Consider the following 13,460-nt stretch of genomic DNA (forward strand, 5'->3'; position numbering starts at 1 on the left):
TTCCGCTCGCGATCTACAAGGGTATGTAGATGCACTCTTTTCCCCTCGTTGCTAGTATACTCCATAGATGCATCTTGGTGAGCATAGGAAAATTTTAAAATTATGTTACGATTCCCAACAGAGTGCGCCCGGGGGGCGCAGTGAGGGGTGGCCCGACATGGCAGTCGCGGAGCCGGAGGAGATGGATGGCGGCGGAGAGACGGCGGCGGCACCGGACTCCGAAGGGGGGGAGCCCGAGGGCGAAGGCGAGGCAGTCGACCCGGGAGACGCGGGCAGGCTGGGACCCCGCACGCTGGAGGCCGAGGAAGCGGGCCGCGGAGACGACGCGCGGACACGCTTGGGGCCCGGCGCAGAGCGCTGGGGAGAGGAGCGAGGGGCCACGCAGTCACGCGCGATATGCCCGTAGAAGCGGCAGCGCTTGCAGCGGATGTCCCACCGGCACTCCACGCGGACGTGCTCGATGCTGAAGCAGCGAGGGCATTCGCCGGAGGCAGGGGCGGCGGTCTTGGGCGCGCGACCGAGGCAGGGCCCTAGGGGCGGCGGGGGCGACGCTGGCGACGGGGCCGCGGCCTGCGGCGTCCCGATGCCACGATCCAGCCAGCGGCCTTGCCCTCGGCAGCGCGGCCCGCCGACGCCGCGGTGGACACCGGGTGGATCTCGGAGCGCGGGCAGGGGCGGGGGACCGGAGGAGGGGAGGGCGTCAGGGCATCAGCGGCCTCCGGGGTGAGCTCGGAAGGCGCGAGCTCGCCGGCACAGAGGGCCTGACGGTACGAAGGCGGCGAAGCGACCGGACGAGATCGGGACGGGGAGGGGGAGGCCGACGAGGGGCTGGATTGGAGCCAGCGGAGCTGGCGCGAGCGCCCAGCGCCCGAGGGGGGAGGGGAGGCCATGAGGGAGGGCGGCGGAGCGCCTCCGCGGGCCGAGAGGGTGGACATCGGGGCCGGAGTGGCCACCGACGGCGAGGGGTTGGTGGGAGGAGCGGCTAGGCGAGCGGTTGGTGGAAGCAACCGCAGGGACTTTAATCTCTTTGTGGAACATCATTTCTTTTCTTCTGAATCGAGAGGTTCCAAGTCAATATGTTGCCAAACCATTCACTGTGTGTTCGTGGGCAAACTTTTACTTCCGAAGGAGGCGCTGATTATTGTCACTCCTTCCCTTCATTTCCAATCAATTCTTGAAGGAAACCATGCAACCCAGCTATGCCATCCTTGTGTGTTAGATTAGTTAATTTCTCCCCTGGCTGGATCTTGCTGAACTCCGCATGTAAAACATTTTACGTCTAATATATTTTGCACAGAGCTCACATGCATAGTTCTGAAAAACATGATCTTGATATATCTGAAGTTGTATTAATTTGCACAGAAGAACAATATATGCTTTCTGAATGTCTGCCTGCACACAATCAGGTTCTCTAGATGAGTGTGTGCAGAACACTACAATCTGAAGAATTAGCTCCTGCAAAATAGATCATCCACGTGGTTGTTGCGAATGTTTGTGGCACAATCCAAAATTCATATCGCACGAAAGTTATTGTGGTGATGATCTAATCTAAAGCTTTTAAATAATGGATTGTACAAATTAGCATTTGAATTTGTATTCAAGGTCGTGATTCATCCTGAGGGATGCACTGTGTACACTTGCATAATATTCTCTTTCATTTCGCTTCTCTGAGTATTGTGCGTGCCTAAGATTGACGGATGAGATTGACGGCTGAGATTTTTTGTGTTATATAGTAGGATCTTTTAATTATCCGTCCATCGCAGCCCTCGCCTTGCGTGCCCATGGTTATTCGGTTTTCTGGTTTTTTTTGTCTGACGTCTCACCTAAGTGTTAGATATGTGTAGTCCCTTTTCGGTACATCTCCATTGTATAAGGGGTTTCCTGCACTTTACCACACATGTATATGTAATGGCCTTTGGCCCTAAGTGAATACGAGTTGCTGATTATCCAACATGGTATCAGATGCTAGGCTAGCCCCTTCCTTCCGCACGATGCAACTCCGTGCGTCTCGTTCCTAGCATGCTCGTCTCCGGCCGTCCGGACGCCGCCCCGTCCGGCTCCTCAGGCTGCTGCCGCCTTCGTCTTGTCCGGCAGCTGCCCCATTCAGCAGTACCCCCGTCCGGCCGCTGCTCCGTCCGGCCGCCGCCACGCCCAGCCAGTCCCGTCCGGCCGCCGCCTCGCCCATCTGGCACCGCCCAGCTTGGCATGCCCCATCCGGCCGCCCTCTCGCCAGGCCCGCCCCGTCCGCTCGCCCGGCCGCCCCGACCAGCCGCTAAGGCCGCTGTCTCGTCCGCCCGCTCGTGGCTTCTGGCTGGCTCTTGATCCAGTTTTGGATCGAACGCCTGTCCCTCCTCCCCGCCCCTTGATCCTGCCTCGCGCGTGAGCACGTGCGCCCCTGCCCGCTTCCCTCGATCCAGATCGGGTCTCTGGGGCAGTTGATGCTTATGACCAGCAGGTATCAGCTTATAAAGATGCTCTTTCTGTGTACCACGATGATCTGTCTGCTTACACTCAGTAGTGCAATGATGATGCTCGTGTCGCTGCTATTCTCACTGCGAGTGTCCTCCCTTAGTTTTCTTCGGAGTTCATGGGACTTGGCATAGTTGCAGCCATGTGGTCTTATCTCTGTCAGCGCTATCAGCCCTCTGGTGATGCTCTCTACCTATCTATGGTGCGTCAGGAGCACACACTCCAGCAAGGTGATTCCTCTATTGAATGGTTCTATTCTCAGTGTTGTGCCATCTGGCGCCAGCTTGACTCCCTTCGGACAGTTGTTTGTGGGACTTGTCGTTGTTGCCAGACTACGCGGTCTGATTTGGAGTTTTAGAGGGTCCATGAGTTCTTATCTCGTCTCCGTTCTGAGTTTGAGCCTCGACGTGCTCACCTGCTTGCTCGTGGTCGTGTTCCTATCTCAGAGGTTCTTGCCGAGCTTCATGCTGAAGAGACCCGCCTTTGCTCTGCTAGTTTGCTTGCGGTTCCGTCGGTGTTGGCTGCCTGAGCTCCTATGTCGTCTGCTCGTCTCACCGCTACATCGCTCCTGCCTACTACTTCAGGGGGTGGGTCGCCCTCCTTATGCTGAGAAGGGCACGTCGAGCCGTGACACCTTCTGTGGTTACTGCTCCCGGACTGGTCACCCTGAGTCTGACTGTCGCCAGTAGAAGCGAGATCAGAGGCGCTCCTCTTCGAGTGGGACTCCTGCGTCTTCCTCGCCTTCCAGTGGGACTCCGTCACTCACTGACCAGGATATTGTGCGGCTCAAATGTCTACTTGCTTCCTATGGCTCCTCGTCAATTGGTTCTGCTGCCGCTGTGACTGCATCCACACCACCGGCATCTAGACAGTCAGGTACATCTTGGTGGGTTCTGGATTCTGGAGCTTCCTTTCATATATCTTCTGATTCTTCCGCACTGTCTTCTCTTCGACCTCTTGATTCGCCTGTTAATGTTCTCACTGCCGATGGCACACCTCTTCCTGTTGCTAGTCGTGGCACTCTTTCTACTCCATCCTTTTCTGTTCCTAATGTTTCACATGTTCCCGTCTTACCATGAATCTTTTTTCTGCTGCCCAACTTATTGATTCTGGTTGTCGTGTCATTTTTGATACCGACTCTTGCTCTATTCAGGATTGTCGCACCAAGGCCTTGGTTGGTGCTGGCCCTCAGCGCTGTGAGCCAGAGGGACTATGGGAGGTTGACTGGCTATGTGTTCCTCCCGCTGCCACCACTTCTGCCAGTTCCCATGCTCTTGCTGCCTCCTCGTCTACGTCCTTCCAGTAGTGGCATCATCAGCTTGGCCACATCTGTGGCTCTCGCTTGTCATCGTTAGTGCGTCAGGGCCTTTTAGGGCCTGTCTCTGGAGATGTTTCCTTACATTGTAATGGTTGTGGACTTGGCAAACAGACCCAGCTCCCTTATCCCACCAGTGAGTCGGTATCTCAGCGTCCTTTTGACTTAGTTCATTCTAATGTTTGGGATCCCGCTCCCTTTGATTCAAAAGGTGGTCATCGCTACTATGTTCTGTTTATTGATGACTTCTCTCACTACACTTGGCTCTACTTTATGAAACCTCGTAGCGAGGTTCTTCCTATATACATGCGTTTTGTTGCCATGGTTCACACTCAGTTTTCCGCGCCCATTCGTACTTTTTGTGCCATCTCCGCTGGAGAGTATATCTCCCGGATGTTGCATGGTTTTCTTGCAGAGCAGGGTACCCTTGCGCAACTATCTTGTTCGGGTGCTCATACTCAGAATGCAGTTGCGGAATGTAAGCATCGTCATATACTTGAGACTGCTCGTGCGCTGATGATTGCTGCCTCTCTTCCACCATACTTTTGGGCTGAGACTGTCTCTGCCTCCATCTATCTTATCAACATTCAACCATCGGCTGCCTTGCAGGGTGGTATTCCTATGGAGCGTCTTTCTGGTCGTTCTCCTGACTACTCCGCTCTTCGTATGTTTGGATGTGTGTGTTATGTCCTTCTTGCCCCATGAGAACACACCAAACTGACTACCCAGTAGGTTGAGTGTGTTTTTCTTTGTTACAATGATGAGCACAAGGGTTATCGCTGTTGGGATCCGGTTTGTCGTAGGCTGCGCATTTCGCGTGATGTGACTTTTGATGAGTCTCGCTCCTAATATCCACGTCCTTCCTCTTCACACTTCTCTGTGGATGATTTTTCCTTTCTTCTTCTTCTTGACACATCCTCTTCTGTGCCTTATGTCTCTCCCCTCCCTCCGGCACATCTCGCTCCTTCTCTTTCGTAGCTGGGTCTGTTTGGTGCATGGTGCATGATCTAAAAAAACACGCGTGTAAAATACCGTGTCCATCAAAAGAAGAGTTAGCTTTGTGAAAAAGACTAAAAACCGTCAAATAATATTCAAAATAACATTTTTCGTAGCCTAAAAATATTTAATAAATAGGCATATTTGGTAGGTTAGATAAATTCACAATTTATCATCAAAAGCTAGGCACGGATAAGTAGGTAAGATAAATTCACAGTTCATCTCCCATTGTTAGCTTATTTTGTACGCCTCTGCGTCATTTTTCTGATCTCCCGTTGCAACGCACGGGCATGAACTAGTTTTACACATGTACCGGTCGCCCAACATATTTCGCTGGAAACGAAACAACGAACCGATATCTGTATTTTTTTACAGGTGTATTTAGAGGAAATGCGGCAGTCCAATCAGGGTCTTACACCCCGGTTCAGATGTTGATATTGAGGCCTAGATTTTGGCATTGGCATTAGACAGCCAGAATATCTTTGTTTGGATTGCCATGGAATTGACGCTCGGTATTGGCCCAAGATATTGGTTGGCCTGCTTTCCTTCCCCGCTTCTACTATCCCGAAATCAGAGGCTCCTACCTCGGCTTTGTTCTGAATTCGGGGATCGAGCGCCCACTTACCGGTTCGTTCGCCCATGCTCCTGGAAAACGAAGAAGCAGCGCGCGGAAGGAGGGGATGAAGGGCGGTGGCGCGGCACACATTGAGCTCCCAGCGGCGCAGGTGCCTCTCCTTCCCTCTTCCTCCGGCACAGGTGTGCCTCTCCGCCTTTCTCATTCCCACACAGGCACCTCCGTCGCAGGCTCACAACCCGCTCCCCCACCCCGCCTCCAATGCACAAGCACTACTGGGGTCGCCGCCTTGCCTCCCATGGCGATGGCTGCATCTCTCCCCGCCCCCCATGGCTGCTGCTGCTTCGCCATGGGCACTATCCCCAAGGCCCCCATCTCAGGAAACCCTAGAATCTTATAATCCCTTCTAATTTCTATACAATGTTCATCCTATTACAAATAAGCAATTCCAATGTAGAGAATGGCCATCCAAACAAGCTTCAGAATTGAGCCCCTTATGCGAATTCCAAGTGTCAATTTCGTGCGCATCCAAACAATAGAATTCAGATTCAATGCCAATATCAAAGTCAAGCAGATTTGATATTGGGGCCAATTCAATACCACAACCCTCAATATCAACATCCAAACAGAGTTACAGTTATTGCTAATTCATACACACAAGCGGCTACATATTGATGTCTCATATATTAGTGCATTATTATTATTGTCTGATAAAAACCGTGTTTAAAAAAGCATTTAATTTTCTGGTTTTAGTAATAGATCCGTATGAGATTTTTTAGGCCTAAGCCGATGCTATGAACCGTCCATGTCTCCATGTTGAGATTCACAGTCCGTATGAATCATTGTACTCATCTAGTATAACTGTACATCAACAGTATGCACATCTAGAGAGAGCGAGCCTTCCCCACTGGCGGCCACTCCGGCCCGATGCCCCCCTTCCTCTCATCCTGGCCCAGGCGCCCACCCTCCCTCGCCGGCGGCCACCCGGGCCCGGCGCACCCGTTCCGTCGGTGTCGCTTCCGCACGGGTCTCGCCATGGCCTCCGGCTCCTCAAGCCCGGCTTCGGTCTCCTCCAGGCTTCAGCCCATCGTCTCCGGCCTAGGGCTGTCTGCGTAGTCTGGATCTAGAGAGTTCTCGACCGGGGCCGGAGGTGCGCCGGCTGGGGCCAACCCTGGCCAGGCCGCGGGCTCCGCCGTGCCGTGGCGCAAGCCGGGGCCGTCGCGCAAGGTTCTGTGGCGCAAAAGGAAGGCCTTTCGGAAGCAGGCGGCGGCGGGTGGTTCCCGGCCGCGTTCGTCGCGCTCGCTGGCTTCGTCGCCGGAGCGGAGGGAGATACCGGCGGACTTATTCGGCCTCTGCTTCAAGTGCTTCTGCGAGGGCCATCGTCGGGAAGATTGTTGGTTTCCTCCGCTTTGCATCCGGTGTGGCCTGGAGGGCCACATATCCACGGATTGCAAGCGGCCTAGGAGCCCCAGATTAGAGGAGGATCTCCGGCCGGATGCAGTGGCCAAGGTAGCGCGAGCTTCGTAGCCGTCGATCCAGGCCGAACCTGCGAACAGGCTGTCACCGGCGACTAGGCAGACCGCTCCCTTGGAGAGGTCCTCGCCAGTCCCGGCCGACACCGCACTTGTAGGGTTTGAGCAGTCATCGGTTGCAGCTGCTGCTACCGGGAGCGTCTGTGTGCTCTGCCGGACACATGAGATGGAGGATCTCAAGCAGTGCATGAGGCTGGCGGTGGTGGCCTATGTGGGAGGCACCCGGCCAGCGGTGTCATGCCAAGAGGCGGCGGAAGTCTTGTCGGAGGAACTGCGCACACCCCGCCATCGTTTCTCGGTTCACAAGTTCCATCCTGAGGACTTCCTGGTGGTTTTCACGGTGCCGGAGTTGCGCAACAGAGCTTTGGCGACGGGCACCATCGAGCACGGGTTCTTCAAGCTTTTCGTCAAACCGTGGCTCAAGCAAGCTCAAGCTGTTACGAGAGTGATGCGTGCACAAGTGGACCTTATGATTGAGGGGATCCCATCTCATGCGTGGACGACCGAGACAGCGGCGGAGCTCCTTGGCTCGGCGTGTCTGGTGGAGACCTTGGCACCAGAGACAGATAATAGAGATGACTTGTCCCTCTTCAAGATTCGAGCATGGTGCGTTGACCCGGACGAGGTGCCGGTGGAAAAGCGTCTCTGGGTGCCGGAGCCGTAGGTGAATGGCGGTCCGGCGGCGCGCCTGCCCATGTCGCGGGCCTTACTGGAGTACAAGACACTTATTCACATAGGGAGGATGCGAGATCATGAGGGACCGGAGCCCTGGATGCCGCCGCCTAGTTCTGATGGGAGCGGCGAAAGCGGGATGCCTGATGACTCCGGGGACTACTCCAGTCAGGGGGAGTGGCGCGTCTTGCCGTGGACGAGGGGAGTTCGTGATCACTGCGGCGGAGCGCCGGCCAGCGGAGCGCATGGTGGTTCCTACATGCATTCCTTGATGGGGCGCATCAGACCATCAGACTGGAGGATTCCGCCGATGGCTCTCGGCAAGGCGGCGACAGCGCGTGCGCCCGTGATCACCGCCGCGGCACCTGCGACGGGAGCGAGATGGGAGTCTGACGCCGCAGCTACACATGTGCCACCATTGACGCAGCAGGCCTCAGAAGATCTGGGTCGGGGGCGTGGGGCCACGCATACGCCCGAAGCTGCGGTGACCAGTACGGAGCAGCGCGCACCGATTGGTCCGGTTGAGGCGACTTTTGACCAGGAGAGCCTAGGGATCGCGCGGCCACCAATGATTGCCAGCAGCTTCTGATTGAGAACGGGCCTACTGCGGATCCTGAGGAGACAGAAAAGGCACATGATGTTGCGGCATTGGGGGATTCAAATTTGGCTAGCACACGTGCGATGGATGAGGCTGAGGGGCTGCGGAACCTGGCGACGGACCGACCGGTAGGGGCCGCCACAGACCAACGTATCTTGGAACCCGAGGAGGAGGGAAGGCAACAAATCCCTGCGGTGCAGCTGCCCGACAAAGCAGCAGACGGGTGGGCCCCGGTGATGGATTTGATGCAGCTAACGACAGAAGAAGGGGTGGTGGTTCCAGGAGGAGATTCACCAGACAAGGGGCCTAGGCTACAGGAGTTGGGGACTGGCACTGTGCGCGCCGATGTGACTGCGTCAGACGCATGCATGTAGGGGCCGCTGCATGGCGAAAACAATGCGATGGCTATGGCATGTGTGGTGGCAATGCAGCACCAAGTTGGGCATCTTTCGGCCAAGGAAATAGCGGCGCTGGGCAACATCAAGGCATTCTGTGCTGGTCTCCTCAAGAAGCTTGCGCCGCCTCTTCTTAAGGAGTTCGAGGGGCTGAGAGGCGTCAAAGCGGGTCAGGACCCATTCACGCCACGCCGCACAACCCGGTCGGTTTGTTCTGGTGGCGCCAGGAAGACGAAGGCATCGGCTGCGGAAATGGTGCTGCTGAAAACTCTAGGCTTCGACTGCGATGATCTGGCGGTCTCCGAGGACGCACTACGTTAGCTATGTACCGTCTTTGGCTCGCCGCTACAAGAGCCACAATTGAGGGCTATTGCGGCCATTTTCGGGAATGCAATACCGCTAAACCTAGCGGGGGAGACAGGGATGGCTAAGCCTCTTTTGGCGCAGTAGGGGCGTTGGCCACCGTGGTGTTGGAGTCATCATTTCCTGATGTCGTGCAACGCCTTGGAGTTAGTATGCTGGAATGTTAGAGGTCTTAACAGTCCGGCGAAGAGGAAGGCGCTTAGAGGGTTCGTGGAATCTGTCCGTGCGGCGATCGTCTGTATTTTAGGAACTAAGTTAGAGGTGGTGGACAAGTATGTAATCTTGCAATGCATAGGACCAAACTATGATGGTTTCACTTACTTACCGGCGTCGGAGACTAGAGGTGGTATTTTCGTGGCTTGGGACACCACGAGGGTTCGGTTGACAAATTATGTCAACGACTCCCATTGCATCACATGGTATGTCTCGCCTATTGAGGGGACGCCATGGTGGTTAACAGTAGTTTATGGGCCGCAAGATGACGATCAAAAGATTAGCTTCCTGAACGAGTTATCGGAGCAGAAATCGCTTAATCCCGGGCCATGGCTTGTCATCAGCGACTTCAACCTCATACTTTACACGGCAGACAAGAATAACTCCAACTTGGATTGGGGAATGATGGGGAAGTTCAAGCGTTTTGTCGACAATAACGTGCTCAAGGAGCTATTCTTGCATGGGCGCAAATTCACTTGGAGCAATGAAAGGGAGACGCCCACACTCACAAAGATAGATCGTGCGTTCGTCTCCGTCGATTGGGAGCTCAATCACCTGGAATGCTTGCTACAAGCTTTATCCACCGACTACTCGGATCACTGCCCGTTGCACCTCACGCTCCAAGAGTCAATGCATATTAGGAGGAGGTTCCGCTTCGAGAAGTTTTGGGTCAAAATGGACGGTTTTTTAGACGTCGTTAAAGAGGCTTGGACCTGTGATCCGGACATCACTGATCCTTTCTTGCGGCTAGATATCTTGCTTCGTAACACGGCTAGAGATCTTGCCACATGGGGTCAAAAGGAGATAGGAAATATCAAGCTGCAAATAGCCATCGCAAACATTGTCATCATGCGGTTCGACTGCGCTCAGGAAAACCGTATGCTTACAGAGGAGGTGTGACGCCCGGATAATTAGACTACAGAAATTCCCTGCTAATGATGCCATGTCACCTCGGTTACTGTTGATAATCTCGCGTTAGTTCAAAACGATTCAATTTCAAATTTGAATTAAAGTGAAACGATAAAGGTTTTCGAACATTAAAAAGAAAAATGTTCGAATTGTGCCAAATATTACATAGGTAATTATAGTGAAGAAAACACATTTTTAGAAAATGCTAAAATGCTCAAAAATATATAAAACATAAAAAGGAAAGTAAATAAAAGTAAAGTAAAAACAAAAAAGCAGGAAAAATAAAACAAAAGGTAAACCCCCTGGCCCAATTGGGCTTTAGCCCAGCCGAGCGGCCCACCCCCGGCCAACACATACCCCACTACCGAAACCCTAACCGACACCTCCCACTCACCTCCACTCACCCACGTCTCCTCCCCACTCCTCTTGATCCCATCTGGATCGGGGAGGGGTTCGATCCACCTCCCCCTCCTCTGCCCCCGATTGGATCGGGGGGATCAACCCCGATGCCGCCGCGCGGGACCACATCGCCGAAGCCGCCACCGCCGCCCTCCACGTCGACCTCCCCGTCCTCCTCCCCGCCGGCCTGCCTCCCACCGCATGTCGTCTCCGACCTCCTCCCCGAGCACCGCTGCCCGAACCCCTACAGCCCCCGGTGAGGACCCCGGTCCTCCTCTCTCCCTCGCCCCGCTCACCTGCCGCGTCCACCTGCTATCGCCCGCGCTGCGCGCGCACGCCCACGCACGCCAACACGCGTGCCCGAGCCTCGCCTCGCCGCGCCTCGCTCTGCCGCTGCGCTGCTCGCCCGCAGCTCCGCCGCGCCCGCGCCGTCCGCGCCCGACGCGTGGCTGCGCCCCTAATGCCCAGTGCGCCCTGCGCCTCGCTTGCGCGCACGCCCGCAGCCCCCTCATGCGCTTCCCAGCATCGCCGATGCTCGCCGACCCGCCGCTCACCGCAGTAGCAAGTTGCGGCTGCTGCTGCTCCTCCTCCACCGTTGCCCCGCTCCGGCCCGTCTCCTCTGCCTGCCATCAGCCGCTGCTCGCCGCGCGGCGTCGCCAGCCACCGCTCGCGCTCCGATCCGCCCCAATGCGGCGCTCGTGCGCGCACGCCCCCTCCCTCGCATGTCGCCGCCTCCTCCTTCTGCCGTTGCTGCTCCCCTTCCACTCCAAGCCGAACCGGCCCATCCACACCGGCCACGCCCTGCTTGCCTGCCGCGTCACCACTGCAGCCCTCTGCTGCGAGCTGCTCTGCGCCGCCCTCATCTGCCGTCCGTCCCGCCTCGCCTCTGCCCCACCGCCTGAGGTCTCCGCCACCTCTTCCCCTACTTTCGCCCGCGCCGCCCCTACCGTTGCCTCGACGGCGCCACCGGTCCCCCCTGCGCCGGCCCTGCCGGGTCCGCCCGTACTGGGCGTGCGCCCGCTCGGGCGCGTCCTACGCCCCCGCCCGCTAGCGGCGCCCGATAGGCCCCTAGGGCCAATGACATGTGGGGCCCGGCCGAGAACGTTTTTTATAAAAAAAGATTAAAATAATAATAATAATAATTATTAATTAATTAATCATGTTTAGTTAACCTAATTAATTATTGTTAATTAATTAAACAGTAATTAGATTAGTTAAATCCTAGTTAGTTAAACAGAGTATGACATGCAGGACCCACATGTCAGATTGACTCAGTCAACGCCCTATTGACTGCTGACGTCATGTTGACATCATGATGACGTCAGCATACACTATTCTGGATAATGTTAGAATTAAATAGATAAATAAATTCAGAAAATGATTAAATTTTTAGAAAAACATAGAAAATAAACCGTAGCTCAGATGAAAATGTTTTGTACATGAAAGTTGCTCAGAACGACGAGACAAATCCGGATACGCAGCCGGTTCGTCCGCCAAACATCCCTAGCATAGCAAACACGCAAATTTCCCCCTCCGGTTCATCTGTCCGAAAACGCGAAACACCGGGAATACTTTCCCGGTTGTTTCACCCCTTCGCCAGTATCACCTCCTACTGCGTTAGGGCACACCTGGCACTGTTACTTGTCTTGTCATGCATTGATATGCATCTGTTTGCATTGTATTTATTGTTTCTTCCCCCTCTTCTCTTGCTAGACTCTGAGACCGACGCCGCTGCTACCCAGATCGACTACTGTGTTGACGACCCCTCCTTCTTGCCAGAGCAACCAGGCAAGCCCCCCCTTGATCACCAGATATCGCCTATTCCTTCTCTCTACTACTTGCATTAGAGTAGTCTTACTGTTTCATCGGCTTGATCCTATACTGCTGCATAGCCTATCATTGTTGCTGCTGTTATTACCTTTACCTGCAATCCTAAATGCCTAGTATAGGATGCTAGTATTCCATTAGTGGCCCTACATTCTTGTCCGTCTGCCATGCTATACTATCGGGCTGTGATCACTCGGGAGGTGATCACGGATATATACATACATGCATACTATACTTATGCATGTGGTGACTAAAGTCGGGTCGGCTCGTAGAGTACCCGCAAGTGATTCCGATGTGGGGGCTGGAAGGAAAGGTGGCTCCATCCCGGTAGAGGTAGGCCTGGGTTCCCGAAGGCCCCCGACTGTTACTTTGTGGCGGAGCGACAGGGCAGGTTGAGACTGTTGGGGAACGTAGTAATTTCGAAAGATTTCCTACGCACACACAGGATCATGGTGATGCATAGAAACGAGAGGGGAGAGTGTTGTCCACGTACCCTCGTAGACCGAAAGCGGAAGCGTTAGCACAACGCGCGGTTGATGTAGTCGTACGTCTTCACGATCCGACCGATCAAGTACCGAATGCACGGCACCTCCGAGTTCAGCACACGTTCAGCTCGATGACGTCCCTCGAACTCCGATCCAGCCGAGCTTTGAGGGAGAGTTCGGTCAGCACGACGGCGTGGTGATGATGATGATGTTCTACCGACGCAGGGCTTCGCCTAAGCACCGCTACGATATTATCGAGGTGGATTATGGTGGAGGGGGGCACCGCACATGGCTAAGAGATCAAGAGATCAATTGTTGTGTCTCTAGGGTGCCCCTGCCCCCGTATATAAAGGAGCAAGGGGGGAGGTGCGGCCGGCCAGGAGGGGTGCGCCAGGTGGAGTCCTACTCCCACCGGGAGTAGGACTCCCTCCCTTTTCCTAGTTGGATTAGGAGTGGAGGGGGAAAGAGGAGGGAGAGAGGAAGGAAAGGGGGGCGCCGCCCCCCCTCTCCTTGTCCTATTCTGACTAGGGGGGAGGGGCGCGCGGCCCTGCCCTGGCCGCCTCTCCTCTTCTCCAAAAAGGCCCACCATGGCCCATTAAGCCCCCGGGGGGTTCCGGTAACCCCTCGGTACTCCGGTAAAATCCCGATTTCACCCGGAACACTTCCAATATCCAAATATAGGCTTCCAATATATCGATCTTCATGTCTCGACC

The 13,460-nt window shown here is 55.1% G+C and overlaps 1 protein-coding gene across 1 annotated transcript; it reads left to right on the plus strand.

Moving 5' to 3' along the window:
- The first annotated feature begins 9,040 nt into the window (after positions 1-9,040).
- On the plus strand, positions 9,041-10,027 carry LOC141025945 (uncharacterized). Its single transcript, XM_073501875.1, has one exon. It carries the CDS (start codon positions 9,041-9,043, stop codon positions 10,025-10,027), a length of 987 nt encoding a protein of 328 aa, XP_073357976.1.
- The last annotated feature ends 3,433 nt before the right edge of the window (positions 10,028-13,460 follow it).

This window comes from Aegilops tauschii, chromosome 6 (assembly GCF_002575655.3).
Source record: "Aegilops tauschii subsp. strangulata cultivar AL8/78 chromosome 6, Aet v6.0, whole genome shotgun sequence".
NCBI lineage: Eukaryota > Viridiplantae > Streptophyta > Magnoliopsida > Poales > Poaceae > Aegilops > Aegilops tauschii.